This window comes from Aedes albopictus, chromosome 2, assembly GCF_035046485.1.
Source record: "Aedes albopictus strain Foshan chromosome 2, AalbF5, whole genome shotgun sequence".
In the NCBI taxonomy this organism is placed as follows: Eukaryota; Metazoa; Arthropoda; class Insecta; order Diptera; family Culicidae; genus Aedes; species Aedes albopictus.
In genome coordinates this window covers 206,077,773-206,101,484 of record NC_085137.1, presented here as the reverse complement: position 1 = coordinate 206,101,484, position 23,712 = coordinate 206,077,773, and the positions used below count along the sequence as shown (strand labels likewise).

The 23,712-nt window shown below is 36.0% G+C and overlaps 1 protein-coding gene across 1 annotated transcript in view; it reads right to left on the bottom strand.

Moving 5' to 3' along the window:
* LOC115264933 (transcription factor SOX-3) overlaps nt 1–22,042 on the bottom strand; it is an 83,980-nt gene extending 61,938 nt beyond the window's left edge. Inside the window, exons 1-2 of the mRNA XM_029869072.2 lie at nt 21,540–22,042; nt 7,675–7,935 (exon numbers count right to left, since the gene is read on the bottom strand). Coding sequence (XP_029724932.1) covers nt 7,675–7,935; nt 21,540–21,757 — 479 coding nt within the window. The 5' untranslated portion in view covers nt 21,758–22,042. The remainder of the gene's footprint in view (nt 1–7,674; nt 7,936–21,539) is intronic.
* Nucleotides 22,043–23,712: the final 1,670 nt, after the last annotated feature.

Here is a 23,712-nt window from a genome sequence, read left to right as displayed (position 1 = left end):
ATGTTAGCGTGGGTCATCGGAATCGTTTTCTTAGATCAAAGCTTTTCTGATTCCACAGGACCTGAGTATCTGTGCAAAATTTGAGCACGATCGATTGCGTCTACATTTTGCGCATTACAATTGAAATTTGTATGGGATTTTGTATGGGAAAACAAAAACATACTTTTTTTGCTTTTTTTCCATAAGTTGAAAAAGTTTGTCTGAAACTTTTCAACCGATAACGTGAAATGATAGGCTAGGATGTTCTGAAAAACTTTGTCGAACACCGCAAAACGATTCGATGCTTGTGAAAATAGTTATAATCAACGAACCGCATGCATGTGTTTATGTTTTAACATGTAAAGGAATAATAATAGCAACAAAATCATGCTGTTTCGGCAAGCAATGCCAACATTATAACTTTTTTCATGAGCATCAGATCACATCGTGGTCTTCGACAAAAAATTTCAGGACACCCTAGACTATGTTTTCACATTATCGGTTACATGGTTTTAGAAAAATTCGAGCTTGTCATGAGAGAAATGCAAAATAGTGGGTTTTCCCATGTAAAATTCCATATAAACTTCAAACGCGATGCGCAAAACGTAGACATAACCGATCGTGCCCAAATTTTGCACACTTATTTGGGTCCTAAAATGGAACCTAATAAGCTTTGATCTGATGGGATTTCATCAAATTTTTCACTTTTTCTTATAACGGATGACCCACTCTAAGTACACATTTTCAATCCAATCCAATTCATCTTCAACTGATAACGGCTACGGTTAAAATAGGTGAGATCAATTATCAGAATAACACTACAAAAACGATCAATCTTCGCTGACTTATGAAAAATAGCAAATCCCATGCGGCTTCAGTGTAAGAATCTCATTTTCCAAGGAGGAATTTCTATCTTGGTAACCTTGTGAATCCAAATTCCGGCATTTGCTACTTTCAGTTGAAGTGAAATATCAAACTCGCAATTCAAGCCTCGAGGATATGCGCTTTTCATCAACGCAATCGTTGCTACATACGTCGTTTTCGAAGGCTGTTCCGAACCCGTGTGAAGTTGATCATCAATATCAACTTCTTTTCCCTGCCAACCCAGATAGCTGTGTAGTGTTGGTTGCGATTGTCTCAACCGACTGTTCCGGTGATAAGAATCCACCAACAGGTGACCCCCTAATTCATGGTGTGATGCGGCTTTATGCTTACCGTGCCTAGGAATGAATGGCTAGGGGAGTCTAATAAAAACCTAACCGCTAACGGAGCCTGTGGAGTACCAGGGCGCCCTCCACAGTATGTAGCCCTTACTGCGCTAACCGGAGCAATGGTGCAGTGCAATGGACCTTATGTTTCTCCGAGACAATCAGCTGCCCTTCTTTAGTCTCACTTGAGGCTAAATAAGGGCGGGATTATGAAGATGTTGTTTATTAGTTTAAATTTTCACCTATATGGTTTCGCATTATGCGATTTACACAGTGTATTCTGTGTATCCTCACCTTTGGCGTTTTCCAATTGATACCGATTTGGTTTTATTGTTGCTGTTATTTGTTGTGCTATTGTCGCGAAGAGTTTAATCTTACCTAGTTTGGGTAGTGGCTACGGCTAGGATAGCTCAGATCAATCTTCAGCATAAAAGAACAGCAACGATCAATCTTTGCAGACTTATGCAAAATGGTACAGCCCAAGTGGCCTTGGTATAAGAACCTTACTTTCGTAAGGGAAATTTCTATCTAGGAAACCTTGTGAACCCGGTTTTTGCTACTTTCAGTAAACATGAAATGGCAAACTCGCGTGTCATGCCTCGAGCCTGTGTGCTTGTCATCAACGCAATAGTTGCTACACTCATCTCTGAACTAACCACCAGAGATGTATGTGCTACCACAATTGATGTATCTGTTGGAAACCTCAACAGGAAATACGTATACTGTTCGGTTTATTTACCGCATGATGAACCATCCCCTACGGATGCTTTCAAACAGGTCATCGCATACCGCACTTCAAAAGGCCTTCCGCTAATTGTTGGCAATGATGCTAATGCTCACCATAGCATCTGTGGCAGCTCAGACATTAACTTTGGAGTCTCCAGTTTGATGGAATACTTAGGTAGTACAGATCTTGGGTTATTTAACATAGGCAACCACCCATGGTATCTGCTAGAGAGGAAGTGTTGGACATAACGCTTTGCTCTAGTAGAATTAGTCACGAGCTGACCAATTAGCATGTGTCAGATGAAGAATCTTTATCTGACCATCGATACATCTTTTTTGAACATTTAAATGTTACTTCGCAAACATTGCGTTTCAGGAATCCCTGGTCAACAAACTGGGATCTTTTTACTGATTTGGTTGCGGCCAAATTTCATGGATACTCACCATTCATTGACACTCTAAGTGGTTTACATGATGCCATTGATACTACAACGACCTTCATCATGGAAGCTTTTGAAGAAGCATGCCCTCTACGGTCTGTGAAGATCACAATAGGAACCTCTTGGTGGAACTCTGATCTGGCGAAACTCAGGAAACAGTGTAGAAAGAGTTGGAAGAGACGACGTTCGGCTGGTTCAGAGGCTTTCAGGTCGGCTCGCAAGGCCTACCAGAAAGCTCTTCGGTCTGCTGAACGATCCGGCTGGAAAAGCCTTTGTACAAATCTTTCCAGTCTGAGTGAAGCCAGTCGGTTGAACAAAATCTTTGCAAAATCTAAGAATTTCCAAGTGAACGAACTTCGTTTGCCAAATGGCGACTTCACTTCCTCTAATGAGGAAGTTTTAGAATGTTTATTCAGTACACACTTATCCGGATATGTGGATATTACATCTTCGGATGAACCTGATGTCTTTCTTGTAGTTATGATTCTCTAGCTTCGGCTTGGAGTATCATAAATAAAGCAACGATTGAGTGGGTACTAAATATGTAGCTTTGCTCCTTTCAAATCTCCTGGGGCAGATGGGATATATCCTATTTTGCTTCAGAAGAGATGTGATTATTTCAAACATGTTTTAAAAAAACTACTTGTTTGTAGTTTTGTTTCAGAGTATATTCCAAAATTCTTGCGGGATATTACTGTAAAGTTTATTCAAAAAGTAAGTCGTGCGTCGTATGAAGAATCAAAGAGTTTCAGACCCATCAGTTTGACCTCTTTTCTTCTAAAATGCCTTAAACGCCGTGATGTTCATCTGGCCAACGCACAATGGTCCGAATCCACGTTTTAGCAGGAAAAAAAATCCGTATCTCTGTTTTCGATAATTTTAGGCGTTTGGTGTCTTCAGAGAAGTTGTTTGAATTTGTTTGCTGCATTTTTTCCAAAAATTTTTGATTAGGGTGGTCCTTGTCTTAACTCAAATCTGGAATAGAACTTTTTAATTTTAAGTCATACGCGATCGAATTCTTCAGCAAAATTGTTGGCAATGCTATTTCGAGCAACTTTGCTGAATATGCCGTTTATCTAGCTCTTAATTTGAACATAGTAGGTCAATTTTAAGTTTTGACTTAGGGTGAGCCCCCCAAAAACGGTTTTTTCGCAATAACTTTTTTATTTGATTTTTTTCGAAGATGTGAGCTTCGGAGCATTTGAAGAGCAAGTAATGACGCATATTTGTTCTGAACATTGCATGTTGCTAGGTCTTGTCATTCAAATGTTATGGGCAATTTTGACTTAAAAACAACGATATCTTAAAATGCTTATATCTCATGGAGCTGGTAAAATAAAAAAAGTTCTTTAAGCGGCATTTGGAAGGTCACATATAAAGCCAAATTTGGAGCAAAAATTACAAGAACGTTATTTTTTAAATTGGAATAAATCGACTCCAAAAATGCCCTTAAAAATCGAAAAACTTCATATAACTCATACAATTTTGAAGATAGAGTCAAACTGTCTTCGGAAAAAAATGTGGGTTTTTACAATACCTAAAAGTTTTCCATACACGAGTTTTTTGCAAAACGTGAAACAAAAGCTTGAAATCGATAATTTGATTCTTAGGGGTACATGCTATGTTTTTCTAGAAAATCAGAACGATTATATTCTTTAAAAACAAATTATCAATTTCAAGCTTTTGTTTCACGTTTTACAAAAAAGTCGTGTATGGAAAACTTTTAAGTATGGTAAAAACCCACATTTTTTCCGAAGACAGTTTGACTCTATCTTTAAAATTGTATAAGTTATATGTAGTGTTTCGATTTTTAAGGGGATTTTTGGAGTCGATTTATTCCAATTTAAAAAATAACGTTCTTGCAATTTTTGCTCCAAATTTGGCTTTATATGTGACCTTCCAAATGCCGCTTAAAGAACTTTTTTTATTTTACCAGCTCCATGAGATATAAGCATTTTAAGACATCGTTGTTTTAAAGTCAAAATTGCCCATAACATTTGAATGACAAGACCTAGCAACATGCAAAGTTCAGAACAAATATGCGTCATTACTTGCTCTTCAAATGCTCCGAAGCTCACATCTTCGAAAAAAATCAAATAAAAAAGTTATTGCGTAAAAACTGTTTTTGGGGGGCTCACCCTAAGTCAAAACTTAAAATTGACCTACTATGTTCAAATTAAGAGCTAGATAAACGGCGTATTCGGCAAAGTTGCTCGAAATAGCATTGCCTACAACTTTGCTGAAGAATTCGATCGCGTATGACTTAAAATTAAAAAGTTCTATTCCAGATTTGAGTTAAGACGAGGACCACCCTAATCAAAAATATTTGGAAAAAATGCAGCAAACAAATTCAAACAACTTCTCTGAAGACACCAAACGCCTAAAATTAACGAGAACAGAGATACGGATTTTTTTCCTGCTAAAACGTGGATTCGGACCATTGTGCAACGTGCCTCTTCATGAGAACCAACATGCCTACCAATCTGGAAAGTCCACTGTAACTCTTTTACACAAGGTTGTTTACGATATTGAGAAAGCATTCACTCAAAAATAATCTTTTTTGGGTGTTTTCTTAGATATCGAGGATGCTTTTGACAACGTGCTTTTCGATGCCATATTGGAAGCCGTACGGCAGCATGGTGTATCTCCAATGATTTCCAATTGGATTCACCAAATGCTCAAAAACCGACACCTCTTCTCGAAATTGTCGAAATTGCGTCTAGCAGCGATTAGGAAATTGAGTGTTTGTGGCTACCTCCAAGGGGAAGTCTTGTCACCGCTTTTGTGGAATCTCGTAGCGGAAACGCTTTTCAGGCAACTCAATAATAGCGGTTTTTATATTTATGGTTTTGTCGACGACTACCTAACATTGGACACATAGTCGGTATATGTGCATCAGCACCCTTCGACCTGATGCAAAGCGCCATTCAGGTAGTTGAGACTTGAGAGTTGGTGTCACCAAAATGTCCTTTCGGTTAATCCGAGTAAAACATCCATTGTTCTTTTCACGGAAAGGCGAAACTGTAATGGCGTTCGACCTTTGCGTCTCTTTGATTCTGAAATAAATGTGACTGAACAGGTAAGTACGTTGGAGTCATTCTTGATTCCAAGTTTTTCTAAACACCTTACATTGAGTTCAGAATCAAGAAAGCTTGTATGACCTTCGGGAAATGCCGACGAGCCTTTGGTAAAACTTGGGGTCTGAAACCCAAGTATATCAAATGGGTTAGCGCAACTGTAGTTCCAATATTGGTTTATGGATGTCTTGTGTGGCGACAAAAGGGCGAAGTGAGAACGATCCAATCAAAATTAGGTCATCTCAAAAGGATATGCTTAATGGCGTAGTCTGGAGCGTTCACTTCAACTCCCACGGCAGCGCTTGAGGTTCTGACGTTGCCACACTACACATTCATCAAAACAAAAAACACTTTCTTGAACTTACCGTTTATGTGTACTCGGTGATGTCTCAGGTGATAACATATGCTCATTGTTATGACGACCTTGTTGAGATTTAACAAGTTCGTTATTCATCTCACAGCTGCCCATATTGCCCCTTCATACCGTAAAATTTTGTCCGACACACGCCGTTCATGTCCAAGGAACCGTTAAATTTCAATCCCACAGCAGGCAACGCAACATAGCTATGTAGGTACGAATGCATGGCATGGTGTACCAATGTGGTAAACTCAGATTGACGAGATGAATAATTATTTTTTTGCGCTACGACCGGAGCGATTCGTCGGACCCCAAGATGTGGGGTTCACAGTTAATTCACTCTCCCCGCCACGAGTGGTGCGAGAAACCGATTGACGCGAAGTAGGTAGGAGGTGCACTCGGCATGCCCCCTTTTTGAATGGATCACCAACCGGTAGCAAGTAGTGGAGAAAAGCGTCTTTTCTCGTATTTCTCTCCCACTTGCAGATGGAGCATCACTTTTTATCGAAAATCGATCATATTGATGTCCATACGTAGGTATAAGGGTGAAATATTTGTCCAGCATTCAATGCAAAAACTCGATAAATTTTTAACAACTTTCCATAAATTAAAAATGCGCTGAAACCAGAACACGCCGCCTGCATACAGTACACACACAAACACCGGAACAAGCAGGCGTACTGTACACACATCAACCAAGAGCAACGACTAGAGACTTCTTCGATACGCCCTGCCCAAAAGTGTAGGGGTAGGCGGGGCATTATGGACACCCGGGGCAGAATGGACACCCTCAGTATTTTGAAATATGCGTACTTTTTTGAACTTTTAATGAATGGAGAATATAGTCCATTGGTCTAAAACGTAGTTTCAGGAAATAAACATTCGAAATCAAAATTATACTTGATTTTACACGAAAAAGTTGCGTCCTCCGTTTTTTGTGCATGGAAATTATAATTTTCACACCATCTAAAATAAGATTTAGTGATTAATTTATTGCAGGTCGATTAAAACCTGATATTTCTAGAACACATGCAAGTAGTTTTGCTGTATCTACATGCTTAACATGTTTATATTTTCTTCTTGATTATATAAAAAATCAAGTTTGGAAATATCTTCTGCTGCCGGGGCAAAATGGACACTCACCTTTTTGAAAGAAGCGACAAGGGAAAAATATAACCTAAATCACAAACCAACCAAATTCTTCGATTTCAGTATATTTTCGGTTAAATGTTCACTATAGTAGACATAGGGTGAAACAAATTGGTCAAAAAACGACAGAAGGAAAATAGCAAGCACCGCTGTACTTGCCAAAAAAACAAAGCTTTACCCAAAACAGCCTGAATTTAAATTAACTGAACAAAAATGAACTACTTCGGCGTATTATTCATCCATAATAGTTGTTTTGTAATGAAATGAATTTATAGGTGCAAATAATGTACGAAATTCGTAAAAGTCTCATGGTGTCCATATTGCCCCATGGGGGTGTCCATTCTGCCCCGTATGTTTTAAGACGGTCATGAAAAACTAACATTTTTCAAAACATTTTTTGAAGTGGATAAATTATTTTTCTTCGTGAGCATTCTTATGCAATAGATGCTAAATAGACTTTAAAAGGATACATGTATCAAAAAACTAAACTTTTTTGACATCTTGCCAGGTAGAGTTGGCAAAAACCTTAGGGTGTCCATATTGCCCCGCCTACCCCTATTATCATAAATAATAGAATGCTGAACGTAATGATTCCCAATTGTAGTGAAAATCCTTATACGGGGGTGAAGCGAATATAATCCTTAGTGAACATAAACCACCACCAAACATGCAAAACACACCACATGGAAACTAAACCAGCATTAAAACAAACACAAAAACAACTAAAATCATCCTACCTTAACGTTGTCATCTTGTACGATGTGAAGTATTTGTTGAAAAAGGCGCTGTCCGGATCACAACCGTCGTCGTCTTCACCGGACGATCCGACCGGCATCTCCAGCTTGGTGTAGTACTGATCGACGGCCTTTTTGACCTCCTCGTCGGACTCGTCTAACCGTTCGATATCCATCACGGTTATCACCGGCGAAGAGGTCGTATCCAGTGCCGAGTCGTTGTTGTGGCCGTTTAGGCTGTCGGTGAGAAAGGCCACTGCACTCCTGAAAGTATAAATAGAAACCGACTATGTAGATAGCTACGCTTGAAAGAAAAAAAAATGCTTAGCAGATACATATCGATGTATTCGCGTTACTAGTTTGAATTTGAAAAGAATATAAAAACTCAAATTTCCCGCTTTTGACGAGTGATGAGTGATAACAACTAACTGGCTAAATTCACAATTCAGCAAGAAACCAAATATATTCTATAATGGTAGTTGCTCTTGCATTTTTCTAAGGAAAACATGAATTAATTGTACCGTAATTATAATTGCTCTATAAATTTACATCCTGACCGATTATTCGGTCAATAAAATTACAATTACAATTACTGTGGCCCATATTTCTTAGATGTTTGGCCAATTTCATTCGAAGGAGGTTTAGTTTGTGAAAAGAAACAAACCATGTGCTATTATACACATACTGCCTCCACTCACAGAATCATAATTCTGCGAAGTGACGTTAGCGACTTTGATAAGGTATGCGCACAGCAAAATCTGGCCAAAGAAAATCAAGCAGTAATAATTCATTCCAACTTGTTCCCAAACCAAGAGCAATTCATCGTAAAAAAGCATTAATTTACTTTAAATCAACATCAAGACATTGCTGATTTGACTTGTTATATCCGTCATCTCGAGTTTTGAGCTTGAGCCCTTCCGTAAAGTTTTGCACAGTACCTTCGACCGCATGCCAAGAAATTTTTACCACCTTTGTGTCAAAGGCCCTTATTATGAGTATCACTTCACGGTGAAAATCGATCACGTTGACACATTGCGAATCCACGGTGGAAAAGTTGTGGGTTAATCAAATGAGAATCACTTTCACCGTCCTTATTACCGGTGTCACTTTTTTGTTTTCACCGTGGAGTGACACTCGTAATCAGGCCCAAAATCAATCTTATTTTTCGATGAAAGCTGTCGTTCTTGATATTTTTTGAAGGTTCCAATTCACAGTTACTCAATATTTTTCAATTGGATTGAGTTTTGAAGTGTATGAGATTTTACGTTTTTAGGAAAAATGCAGTACAATTTCTACATAGTTTTCTGCATACAAACGCAAGCATTCTCCGCCAAAAACAGGGGACAAAAATCAATTCAAATCAATACACAATATCTAAGCTTTTGAATAAGGGGCTGTCCATTAATTACGTAAGGGTTTATAGGGGGAGGGGGGGTTTGAGAAATCTTACGCGCCATACAAAAATATTTGGCTTTCCATACAAAGAATCTTACAAGGGGGGGAGGGGGTGTCGAAAAATCGCTAAAAATCCCTTACGTAATTAATGGACAGTCCCTAAGGGGTGCCAGCCATTTTTCCCGACATTTCCCGTAGTGAAAAAGATGATTTGCTATACATGTATTTCTAAAAGTTCGGTTTTTCAAACCACAAATTCATATTGTTGACCAAACTATGTATTTCTTGCCAAACTTCGATTTTTTCTTGCTCTTAAGTTGATCTGCAACCTTTCCAGGTTGTAATGATGTATAGAACCGAATACTTGAAAGCTCACTTAGGTCTGCGGGGACGGTCGCTTTAATGTACATTGTCAGATTTTCAGCACATTTGTGCAAAAACTTTTCGAGGACTTCTTGTTCCCTTGACTCTATTTTAAACACAATGTCAAAATATATCCCGAAGTAAATATTTTTCGAATCCTTACACAATAAGCTTTCATTTGCGCCAGAGATTGCTACGATTCGTTGAAAATAGAGAAATTTCTATCCAAAATGCGGTGGCTAGATTTTGCTGTGTGCATACCTTATAATAGTTTAACCACAGACAACACACGTCTCACTCTACTTACATCCCATCGTATAACGGATAACTCAAATATTCTGTAGTTCTCAAATCTCTCGCATCGCTCTTGTTTGATATTAGCTCACTACCGCCATCTACTCAGTGGGTTTGCGAAACACAGCGCAATTAGCATTGGGCAATTATGCTTTCGTGACGATGATTTTAATCGCATTTTGTTCCAGTGGTACGTCTGTTTTTGTGTGGTTTAACGCTGTCAAATTTTGATAAGAATCGATGCAGTATGGGCAATTCTACAGTCCGAATAGTGCACACGGACTTAAGCGTTGTTAAAAAAAGCCTAAATTTACTCTAGCGCGATTTGAGTGCCGAACCGATTTTGATGAAATTTTAAATATGTGTTAGGTTAGACGTTTTTAAAAACTAACAGCAAAATTCTAGCAAAAACCATTTTTTTGCAGTGGTGCACAAAACTCCAAAAATCACTTTTTTGCGTCTGAGATACATATCTTCACCAATAATCTACCGATTTGTATGTATTTTTCATGGCATCATCTACACATAGGGGTAACCGGGGCAGAATGGACACCCTCAATTTTTATACATTCGAAATATTTTGCACTTTCAACGCAAAGAGTATATACTCCATTCGTTTGCAATATAGTTTCAGCAGATGAACTCTCAAAATTATAACTATATCTGACTTCTCACAAAAAAGTTGCAGTCTCCTTTATTTGTCCATGAACATTATAAGTTTCATAACATATAAAATAAGATTTTATGGGAAATAAATGTTAAGTCGATTGAAAACTGAAATCTATATAACATATTTGATAAGTTTAGCTTATTTTACTTACTTAACTTGTTTATATTTAGTTATTTTGAATAGCAAAAAACTGCCGGTGGAAGCATATTTGTCCCATGAGCATTTTTAGCCATATTGAGATTTTGCAGCTTATGAACTTGAATCATAGTATACTATCATATCACGGAGACAAATTTCGTTAGTTCGAAACAATAATATTCATATTTATTCGGTAAACTGATAAAAAGTTTAAAACTAAAATTATATATTTTAAAACTAACTCAATTGCACATTTACTTCGACAATACCCATTGAGGAGTCCCCCGTTCCGCCGTCGAGAACATAAACAAAACTCACAAGTTCCAGCTGCAACATCAAACTAGATTTCCTCCTTCAGAAAAGGCAAGGTTCACCGAAAGTCTCCACGAAATCCCGTTGTTTTCGGGAGCGTATGTTATCTAATAGTTGTAAACATGGTGTTGGCGTTGAAAGTACAACCCGGGAGGTGGGGTTTTCCTGCGATGGAAGTGACTTTATAAGTTTAATTTTTAACAAAAATATTCACATTTATTTCTAACATAATCTGTCAGAAGATGCATTTTTGTTTCAAACATGGATTGCATTTGCTTCAAATCTGACGTTCAATTTGCTCCAAACAGTTTTGTTTTTGTGGCCTGAACAAATTGACAATTTATTTGAATTTACTTCAAATATTTTTGATTTTGACATAGTTTTTTTTCTGCGTGATAGAGAAATACACACTCAATCCTGAATAGCCTGTTCGGTACTTTTTTGACGGAAATAGAACAGCAGAACTTTTTCGGTAGCTTCGGTTATCGATTTTACTGAGGCTCAGTACACCAACTGTCAAAAACGGGTGCAAAAGGTAAACAATCCGTTATAGCTGTATTCAGCTGTTCTATTTTCGTCAAAAATTTACCGAACACGGTATTCAAAATTAAGTGTGTAAAAACAAGTAGTTTGTTCCGAAAATTGTCGAAAAAATGCAACACCGATTTGTCATATTCTAAAAAGTGAAAGTTACGTACGCATAAGCGTAACGTTTCATTGAAAATTCTACGGAACATTAAAATCGCTCTTAAATAAAAATTAGTGCTCAAATTCAAAATTGGTCGATGTTATAACACGATTCAGCACTTATGCTTGATGGTTGAGGCAATTTAGTTGTTTGAACTTTGGACGCGATTGTCTATTTTTGCACATGGGACAATTATGCGTCCACCGGCAGTGTAGTAGACAGAGTTGCACTCTGTCACTATCAATGGCAAGCAAATAGCTGATTTTGATAGGCCAGCTGCGATCAAAGTCAGCGTGCGCTCTGTTGAGTCACCGTCACTTCCCTTGTTCCATCAGAACTGGACTGACTGTGATGGTGTGTGGATATCACTGATAGGCCATCTTTAAAATTTGTTTAAAAATCCAAATGGAGACTTACCTAGATGATATTTTAATATATGGTACAAAATAACAAGTTTTGCACGTTGCAATGACATATTGCCCATTTTACTGGCACTTTACCAGATTTGCTGGCATGTCTGAAACATACTGGAAAAACTTGTAATTAAAAGGCACGAAATGTTTCTAATTGACAAATTGAGAGATGAAATTTGTGGAAAAATCGCGTTCATGGATCAATTCCAGTCTGCATTATTTTACGATTTTACTGATCTTCATAATAAGTCATAATAAGCATGATCAATTCTCATAAGGTTTTCTTATGACATCCATACCTTATAGTTATGGTTAAATTTCATAAAATATTTTAATGAATTTCGTTAGTTCACTTCGCTGAGTGTACGTAAGTTCCGTAGTATAGTACTTTTTCGATTATATCACGAATAAAAAAAACGCGTGATATATTGGAGCGTGATAAAATTGAAAATTTTGTTTTTCGAACTGATTCAATAATCAGAATACACTTACATCCAACAAACGAAAACAAAAGCCAAACAAATATGTAGTCACCAGAAGGACGTAATTATAGTATCTTTTTATGAAGTTGTGTATCGATTTTTTTATATCTTTATTAACGAGATTTTTGACACGGGGCTAGTTTATCTCGGAACCCATGCTTCACTTCCCTTCCGAAGAAAGAAGTCACATTTTGTGAGTATATCGGGAGTTGGGTTCGATTCCAGGTCCTCGGAGAGATAGTCACGGGCTTTAATCATCACTCCGCACCGAATTTATCTTTCCGATATTGGAGATGGAACGGTAAAATACGGCCCACATATTTATAAGAAGGTCCTGTTTTCGAATGCAATAATGCCTTATTGAAATGTCAGGTTTAAGTCATGGAAGTCTAAAATTATGCATATTACTATTATTGTGTAGATTTTTCCCAAAGTTCGTTACGCGACTCCCCAGCCGCTTGGAGGCACCCTTGAGATGTTCTTCACGAAGCAAGGTGACAAGACAACCAAGTGGGAGTTCGAGAGAGCCAAGTTTGAGAAACGGTGCCCTACGTGCCGAGATGAACTAGCCTAGGGTTAAAAATCTCGTTAACCCGGGAGCAGTCGCGTCGTGTACTGAGTACACGCAACATGAAAAATGCACGCTTTTGGTACACAGCGTGAGCGTGGCGTCGTTGCAGGTAGTCAAAGCCGCGACTGCTCGAGACAAAAAAAGGTGCCCTACGCAGCATTCTAGAAAATGAACTGACTTGTCACAATTGTGTAGATGTAAATTTGATCAACATCATTATCTTGAGTTAAGATCTTGTACTGCATTATAGAAAGGTGTAAAACTATACCCTCAGCTAGCTAGCAAGGATAGAAATGTAACAATCCTGTTAAAATAAATCAAATACTGTCCGTATTCAACCCAAAGCGAGTTCTAAAACATCCAAAATATTTTGTTAAACCAACTCTCTGATTAGCAATCAGACAAAGTTTTTGCTTTTTAAAGCATTCCATTTGTTAGATGAATATTTGAGAAGTTATAGGTATAACACGACACGAGTCCAGCGTCCGGCCTACATTGGTGGTACATAAAACCGTATCCTAATATGCAAAATGAGTATGATACATATGACGATTCATTGTCCTGTTTACTTCTTTAATTGGCAATATTCTTACTGTCGTTCTACACATAATTGTCCCATGTATATAGGGAAGCCCATATAACGGGAGCATTATGCGTAGAATAGCATCTTGGCCCAGGCTAGTTCATACCGGGAGCCACAATTTTACGACACTTTCGAAGGAAAAACTCACATTTTGTGAGTTTGTCGGGAATAAGGGTTTGATCCCAGGTCCTCGACGTGATAGTTATGTGCCTTAAGCATCACAAAAGGTTCGCTTCTATATGTCCTTTCTAGTTTAGAATATGTGCTTGTCAATATTTCCAACGATTACCATGGCGTGATATAATCGAAAAAATACCGTGCTAAAATCGAGATAAAATAGAGCGTGATTAAATAGAACCGTGACAAAATCAAAAAACCACTGTACCTATGTGATTGAGATAAACATTAACAGCTCTGATTCTTTTTTTTTTTGTTACCCGCCACTTTCCCCCATACCGAAAGCCTCATTCCTGAGACTCTTGGTAATGGACGCTACTAGCTCAGCTCTGCAACTGGCAACAATTCAAAATTTATAACGGAACAATAAACATGAGCTGAGTTATTATGATATTTGAAAAATAAATTACATATGGAAGGGAAAATCGGTAAAGTAAATTAATTGGATGCCCAGTGGAGTTTATCTCCTTCTAAGGGATCCATTAATAACTTCTACTAAATACAAAATACGAGAATAACAAGAATTACTACTATAAATTATAAAATTTAAGTTGAAGTTATGGCTTAAACGGTTAGAGTAAGTTGATTCGTCAAAAACCAACTGATTTTTTCATGTTGTAAGGACAAAAAAAGCTAAAATTTACTGAGCCATGTTTTTAAAGTAGGTAGGGGTAGGCGGGGCAATATTAGGCAGACACCCTAAGGTTTTTGCCAACTTTACCTGGCAAGATGTCAAAAAAGTTTAGTTTTTTGATACATGTATCCTTTTAAAGTCTCTTTAGCATCTATTGTATAAGAATGCTCACGAAGAAAAATGATTTATCCACGTCAAAAAATGTTATGAAAAATGTTAGTTTTTCATGACCGTCTTCAAGCATACGGGGCAGAATGGGCACCCCGATGGGGCAATATAGACACCATGAGACTTTTACGAATTTCGTACATTATTTACACCTGTTTCGTCTGGGGCTAGGATTCTACGTTGTGTTGGATTGGAGGGGGGGGGGGACTCCAGGCGGCGACGAACAACAGGTTCAAAATCCAAACTATATAGAGTTTTATTTGCCCCCGAGAGGCACACGCCTGCTCGGGAGTGATCTTCACTTACTATTCTAACATCACATGATTTCGTGTGCACCTTTTATAGGTGCACACAGTAACGGACAAACAATACATCAATTATTTAATTGCCGAGCGCACTGCTTTCTGCAGTTTGGCGCGCTTGTGGATTGGCGCCAGAGCAGAGATGCTGCACGCTGGATGGTAATGACAGGGTGGCCACTCAGAGCGGCAAATTAAATTCCCTAGTTTTTCCCGGTTTTCCCGGTAGCTTTTTGAAGATTTTCCCGATTCTAAAATATGATACACAGTGAAAATTAAACGTAACCTGCTAAGAAAAATTTAAGGGATTTAATAGTGAATATTTTCAAATCCTTGGATTTAACATAGTATTTATATGACCCATAAAATAAGCTTATAACTAATTTACTAAGCATTTAGCTAAGTCGTGTGTTGTTTGATCTCTTTGTCTCGTATATAATGATGGGTATTGCAGTAACAACAACTTTATTAGAGATTCGTTAAATTCGTAGATAACCAACTATAGTACAAATTATGCAGTTATTAAAGAAAACAACAATAAAGAGGATAATCCTGGGGGGTCGAAATTCCTAGAGAAAACACTATGAATAAGTATAGGATTTGTTGTACGAATCTAATAATAGGTGGATTTCTTAGTATTATTCCAATAGTCTCTTCCAAAAAAAATACTTGGTAAGTTCGTTTGGGAACTAATAGGCAATAACAGAATGCCCAGAAAAAAAAAACATCTTAGGGTAGAAGCTTCAGTTTTGGCCAGCCCGGAGTTTTGGCCATAGTGCGGTATTCAGCCTGTTACGATCTAAATCGGCATAAATTTATTTTTTACTAGTAGATTCTAATATAATATGATGAATGCAGCTGTGAAAACCACACATTTTGATTAAAAACTGGAAGAAAAAAATAATTTTCCTTAAAAAATCAGCTCCCATACATCTATTTTGGCCAGATTGCTTCTAATTTGGCCACTCCCATAAGAAATACACGTGATTGGCCAAAATAGAAACCAAAGCTGAGAATATAGCCAAAACTGCGGCAATGCTTCTATTTTGGCCAGTGCCACTTTTAATACAAAAATCAAGTATTAGCTTGATTTCTGCATTTTTCTAATAAAGTATAGATCAAAACCTTTCAGTTGACACATTGGTAGTTTTCATTGAATTATTGGTTATTTTTATAAAAATGATTTCCCTTAGACTGGCCAAAACCGGTGCCCGCACCCTAGATGAACTCCTGGTGGACTATCTGGAAAGATTACTCGTGAAAGAATTTTTGAAACAATTTAAAATAGGGAAATCTTCTGGCGAAGTAAGTGTAGTATTTTTGATGATCGTTCTTAAGTTATTTCAATGGAAAACCAGTGGCGAATTTTTGGTAGCGTAAATGGATACTGCAAAGAGTCAGGTAGGTTTCTTGGACTGAAATCGTAAATTCTAGGAAAAATTTAAGAGATCAAAGAAATCTTGAATATTGTCTAGCATTCAGTTATTTCATCAGCGATTGCAATATGAAATACTAAGAGATTAATTTTCTGATCACATGTTTAGATGTGTTTGGAATTTCTTCAGAAATTCCTGAAAATATTTTCTTCAAAATTTAGAAACAGATCAATTATTTGGAAATTCTCCAAATTCTTCAGAATTTCGTGGACCAAGAGTTTCATCAGGAATTTATGATATAGCTTCACAAAAAGGGATTTTTCAAACAACTTACTCCAGTTTTCTCCGTACACTTTTTTTCAGCAGTTCAACAAAGAATACATCAAAGAACTTAATGAAAAACGACAGAAATTTTTCAAACAAATTATTAGAAATAAATACTTTAATGAACTACACCAGGCGTGCTTTGATTCTTATATTCCTCCATATGTTTTTCACTAATTATGTCTAAACTGTAAGAATGTTTTAACCAGAATCACTCATCCAGATTAAAAAAAAATAATTTGAAATTCTTCTGGCATTACATCAAGAATTTCTTGGAGCAATTCTTTCAAGAAATCAATCAAAAATTTGATCAGCATCCTATCCGAATCTCTCAAAGACTTTTCACTCATGGGCTATAACAAATATTCTCCTAGAGATTGTACCAGGACTTTTTTCAGAAAGAAGTTATATTTTTTGTTTTATAGAACTTTTATGGGACGTTTGATGCTTCCTGAACATGTATATCCTGAAATGCAGGAGGGTCACATGTATCTATAAATATTTTAATTTGTCTCAACCAGTCTTTCCACCAGAATGTTCTTTAGAATATCTTTTTTTTATCTGTATTAACGAGATTTTTAACCCTAGGCTAGTTCATCTCGGGACCCACGCTTTACTTCCCTTCCGGAGGAAGAACTCACATTTTGTGAGTTTGTCGGGAGTGGGATTTTAGAATATCTTTTAAATTATTCAAATTGTGGTGTTAGGTAACATCACTATGATTCATTTTAATTCTCATTACTCGGAGACAAGATATTAATTTTCAAGAAAAAAGCCAGTTCACTGAACAGTTTTTGACTGTATATCCCACAGATTTTCGTACTTATGCTTCTGGAGATAGTATACATTTTAGAAGTCGCCCAAGTGTCCATGTTGGAAATTCTCGGTGGCTAGAAACAATTCCCGAGGTTTTCCCGACTTTTTTCCGGTGCTTTCAAATTCCCGAGCTTTTCCCGTTTTTCCCGAAATTCCCGACTGGGTGGCCACCCTGTAATGATAAATGCTGCGCTGAATGAAACAATAGGCAGAGCTTTGAATGCCTCAAACTCTGCACGCACTTGGTTTATCTCGCAGCAGCCAGTGATGACGCCGACAACGGGTCGAGATCGAACAACACCTATAAAGTCATTTCATTACAAAACAACAGGGAATGAAATTATCGATCACGATCGCGATAGTAGAAAACTCTCCCACACGCATTATCGGCGAAAAAAGACGTGCGATAAATTCAGACCCGGGTTTCTCCCGAGAATGTGTTTTCGCTCGTTCCGCAGCGCCGAAAATCGATAATCATCAGCAATGAGAAGTTGACTGGTTTGCATTTTGCTCTTTGTTCGCCTTTCCGTAGTCCCGTTGCCACCGGCTGTAGCTTTTATGTATAAAATTTCTGTCCTCTCTCGAGCAGCTTGTGTGGTCGAGTGGTTATGGTGCGCGCTCGTACACATTTTTGTGGAGGGTCTAGGTTCGAATCCCGTTAGCGGCAAATTTTTGTTATTTGATTTCTGATAATTATCGCGATAACTTTGCAGGCGATAAAGTTGGATAGCGAAAATGAAAAGAGCGATTTCGGGGACAAACAGCAACGACCGATGAACATTTCTCACAGGAAAAGTAAAAACAGAAAAAAATCGGTTGCTCGAAAAACGCCGTTTTCGTCTCAATTTGCTGATAATTTCATTCCCTGCAAAACAACTATTATGGATGAATAATACGCCGAAGTAGTTCATTTTTGTTCAGTTAATTTAAATTCAGGCGGTTTGGGATAAAGCTTCGTTTATGTCGGCATGTAAAGCTGTGCCTAGAACAACTATTTTCCACTGCTGTCGTTTTTTGACCAATTTGTTTCACCCTATGTCTACTATAGTGAACATTTAACCGAAAATATACTGAAATCGAAGAATTTTATTGGTTTGTGATTTAGGTTATATTTTTCCCTTGCCACTTCTTTCAAAAAGGTGAGTGTCCATTTTGCCCCGGCAGCAGAAGATATTTCCAAACTTGATTTTTGATATAATAAAGCAGAAAATATAAACATGTTAAGCATGTAGATACAGCAAAACTACTTGCATGTGTTCTAGAAATATCAGGTTTTAATCGGCCTGCAATAAATTAATCACTAAATCTTATTTTAGATGGTATGAAAATTATAATTTCCATGCACAAAAAATGGAGAACGCAACTTTTTCGTGTAAAATCAAGTATAATTTTAATATCGAATGTTTCTTTTCTGAAACTACGTTTTAGACATATGGACTATATTCTCCATTCATTAAAAGTTCAAAAAAGTTCGCATATTTCAAAATATTGAGGGTGTCCATTCTGCCCCGGGTGTCCATATTGCCCCGCCTACCCCTATAGGTCACGGGTTCCCTACTGGTGGTCCGCGGCCCCCTGGGGGGCCGCGAAGCCACTTCAAGAGGACCGTGGTGTTACGAAAAAAAAACATGTTAAATTTTTATTCTATTTTGTGCAAATTAAACCGATTTATAATTTTGCAACTTTGTTTGCATTATTTTGTCTGTATGTGTAATAAGTAACACGTGAAAATAAGAGATGAGTACAAACCAGTGATTCCCAGAGTGGGCGGAAATAAATAATTATGTAGAATTTCAAGGTTGGTACATGTATGGCAACAATTTTTATAAGTGTGTCTGAAGACTAAAAATATTTTGGAATTCGAAAATCAAAAAATAATGATAAACGTTTAATTGATTTTATTTCATAGCACTTTTAGTGAATATTAATATAGATTTATTTTTACAGAAATTGTAAAAGGTTTTTTTTTAATTTGATAAGAAAATGTTGAATCATACTCAGAAGAGGATTTTTCAGAACAAATTCTACCATAAATTTGGCAAATTTCACCATCCTTAAAAAGAAAAAAAATCATGAATTGTGTTGTACTTTGTCAAACTGTGGGTATGTCAGAATAAGTTTCCAGGAGAATTACGAATTATGCTCATTTCTAGGAGTGGTTTGAAAACACAGAAATTTAGCGAGACATTCGTTAAACCGCTTTCCATTTTTTTTTAGGATTAACTACTACAAAACCTCCAACCGTCACCTCCAAGAGACACAATTTGAGAAACAAATTTTCAGTATAAAACGCTTTGGGAAGAAAAAGTTTTCGGCTGCGCCGCTATGTTAAAGCTCACTCAAATTAAATTTAAATGGAATAATTGTTTACGAAATGTGTGTGTCCTCCAATAAAAAAAAAAAAAGGATCATTGATCGTCGTAAATACCTCCCACAGTAATTTTCTGGCTTCACCACTGTACCCCAATAAATTCATTGGGCCGCAGAGGTTTTCAAAATTCTTAAAGGGGGTCGCCACCTCAAAAAGGTTGGGAACCCCTGGTATAGGTATTTGATACGTTTTTGAATAATGCTGGGTCGTTAGAGGTGTACTAAAGTGCTGTTAAGGTGATACATTCACTGAAATATAATGCTAAACAAATGAGATGAACGCAATTAGGAACAAAAAAAGTTATAGGAATTAGGTGATGTCACGTCACGATATATTGTAAATATTCAATGATTCATGTTTTCTAAATGTTAATGAAATTTCATACGAAATAATTAAAGGTTGCTTTGATGATCGCGATGTATGCGGAAAATATTCGACACAATATTGGGTTACACTGTTTAATGAATTCCCTTAAATATTTCCATAACAATTGTATCATAGATATTGCTAGACAGACATGGGAAACTGAAGGTACGGCATAGAAAGTGGTCACAGTGTAGGTATGAAATTGTAATTAATTTAGTTAGAGCGGCAATTGCCCAAAACAGGTCCCCTGCCCAAATGCCCTCAAACCCAGCAAAAATTCATCGGCAGGAAGATTTACTGAAAATTCTGAAATAACTAGGGTATGTATGTGTGCCATCAGTAATCTCACGCTCCCATATTCATCATATTCATCCTATTCGAAAACAAGCGATTACGGCACTGATTGATTCCGTTCTTTTTGTCTTCATGCGTGCTCACTTCTAACAAAAACTACAAAAATATGAAACAAAACAAACAACGCTTCAATCCTTTGTTTTTCGTAGGATGAAAATGGAAGCCACATGCTTTTTGTAATTGTAATTTATTAGCAATACGATAACCTATTCGCTTAAGCTTTACATCGGGTCAAGGAAAAAAAAACAATTAAAAATACATTGAAAAATTGCTTAAAAAGGGAACCAATACCCTACGAAGGGTCCATTATTGGTTAGAATACCCTAGGCAGGTCTGGGAACAGCTGATAGGGTAAAAGGGTATAATGCGCCCCACCGGGGCAAAACGCCCCTCTTCATTTTCTAGCGATTCAAGCGCTTTTCGCATGCATGATCGATTACAAATCTCAAATATTGAAGAATTATTGCCATCAAGCTGGTCCGTTTGTGGATTGGTACAGAAAAGCAATAAAAATATCAAAAAATTTGAAATCGAGGCTTTTGGCGTAATATTTTACCTCTTGTAAGCTGACTTCATTGTAAACGAAGCTAGTTCTGTTCGTTTGTGTGACTTTGCAACTTTTATGCAGTTAAACACTTGTTGAAAAGACCCTCCTAGGATAAGCATGTGGTGGAATTATCCCCTGGGACAGTTTTATCACGGGGCTGGACGTTTTTCTTTGAAAAGTCAAATTTTGGAACGTTTTCGAAAAACGTTTCAAAGCTTCCATAGCCACCTCTCCAAAGGCAAAGTTCGCATGCAACACTTCACTAACTTTAGTAGCAACGATTTGCAGTGAACAATAGATGGAATAAGGCGTCAGTTTTAGATATATTGCCATTTCTGCTAAGGGGGGCATATTTATTATACCTGTTTACCCTATCTGTTTTCTATTTTCCACCACTGACACTGGTGTTCGTGCAACGGTGTATTTACTACATATTCGTACCCGCAAACAACTAAACAAGCAGAACCACTATGGCGGCAAATTAAATCCCGCTTCCATGATTATCCCAACACTAATCCAGCACTTACCCGAACTCATCAACTCCCTCGACCAGAATTTGTCCCGGCCAGTTGTCATCAACCAGCACAGAGGTCACAGATTCCTGCAGCTCTTCGACGGAACCTTCGAACTCGATCACTCCACTCGTTTCATCGGTCACCGAAAATAGCACACCGGCAGAATCGTTCCCACCCGAAGCAGCGCGCGACGACGACGACGACGGCGACGAAAGTTCGGTGGTATTCATTCAACACAGATTCACTTTGACCCGGGCCGCACAATGCAATTGAAACAATAAATTATTATCGTTTGATTGTTCCACACCGAAAGGCACTCTGAATAAAAGCACTTGGTCCTTTGAAACAGCAGCATAAAAACCTCACTCGGTTCGCGATTATCAATCAGTTCTTCAGTAGATAACGACGCGCGCGCTGGACCAGACCGACTCGGTTCGACCGTGGACTGTGACGATAGAATAGAAAATGGTGTAGATTTTGATCGAAAGCTGCTGCCGGCCGCTGGCTTGGCTGGCTGGGTGCTTGTGGACGACACGAACGGAAAGAGACAAAGGTTGCATATTTCGCGCGGTTGATTCGCGGGAGAACAAAAGGGATAACATGATTACCCAGCACGGAGGAAGTTAGGCGTTCGACACTGTTAGGCATTGGTTAGACATGTTGCTCATCGAAAATTTTTGGAGAGCATAAATCATAACTCCGAATTTATGCTGAATGTTCGATTTTTTCGCGCATCGTTGACAGTTGAGCAAATGGCAGTGGAAAAAAACTTTGTTGATTGCGGCAGCTTGAAAATCACGTTCGTCGGTCGAGAGAATGAAAAAAATTCTCGTCTCAGTTAGTTAAACCCGTACCATTTCCGTTCAGTTAAACCATTTCCGTCGTTCGGTTGTCCAACCCGTCAATTCCTCGTCGTTGCTCTTGGCCACTAAGTCCGTTTCGTTCTCATCGTACTGTCGCCGGAACCAGTCATCTCCAAAACAGTGTTCGATTCCGTTAAGTTTGGCTTCATCGAGCCGGTGAGTAACTTTAATTTTAATTTAATCTTTCATTTAATTTGATTTATTTTTCATTTAGTTTAAATTTAATTTCATTTCAATTAAATTTTAATTTAATTTTAATTAAATTTTATTTAAAATTTAATTAAATTTTAATTTAATTTTAATTTATTTTAATTTATTTTAATTTAATTTTAATTTAATTTTAATTTAATTTTAATGTAATTTTAATTTAATTTTAATTTATTTTAATTTAATTTTAATTTAATTTTAATTTAATTTTAATTTAATTTTAATTTAATTTTAATTTAATTTTAATTTAATTTTAATTTAATTTTAATTTAATTTTAATTTAATTTTAATTTAATTTTAATTTAATTTTAATTTAATTTTAATTTAATTTTAATTTAATTTTAATTTAATTTTAATTTAATTTTAATTTAATTTTAATTTAATTTTAATTTAATTTTAATTTAATTTTAATTTAATTTTAATTTAATTTTAATTTAATTTTAATTTAATTTTAATTTAATTTTAATTTAATTTTAATTTAATTTTAATTTAATTTTAATTTAATTTTAATTTAATTTTAATTTAATTTTAATTTAATTTTAATTTAATTTTAATTTAATTTTAATTTAATTTTAATTTAATTTTAATTTAATTTTAATTTAATTTTAATTTAATTTTAATTTAATTTTAATTTAATTTTAATTTAATTTTAATTTAATTTTAATTTAATTTTAATTTAATTTTAATTTAATTTTAATTTAATTTTAATTTAATTTTAATTTAATTTTAATTTAATTTTAATTTAATTTTAATTTAATTTTAATTTAATTTTAATTTAATTTTAATTTAATTTTAATTTAATTTTAATTTAATTTTAATTTAATTTTAATTTAATTTTAATTTAATTTTAATTTAATTTTAATTTAATTTTAATTTAATTTTAATTTAATTTTAATTTAATTTTAATTTAATTTTAATTTAATTTTAATTTAATTTTAATTTAATTTTAATTTAATTTTAATTTAATTTTAATTTAATTTTAATTTAATTTTAATTTAATTTTAATTTAATTTTAATTTAATTTTAATTTAATTTTAATTTAATTTTAATTTAATAATAATTTAATTTTAATTTAATTTTAATTTAATTTTAATTTAATTTTAATTTAATTTTAA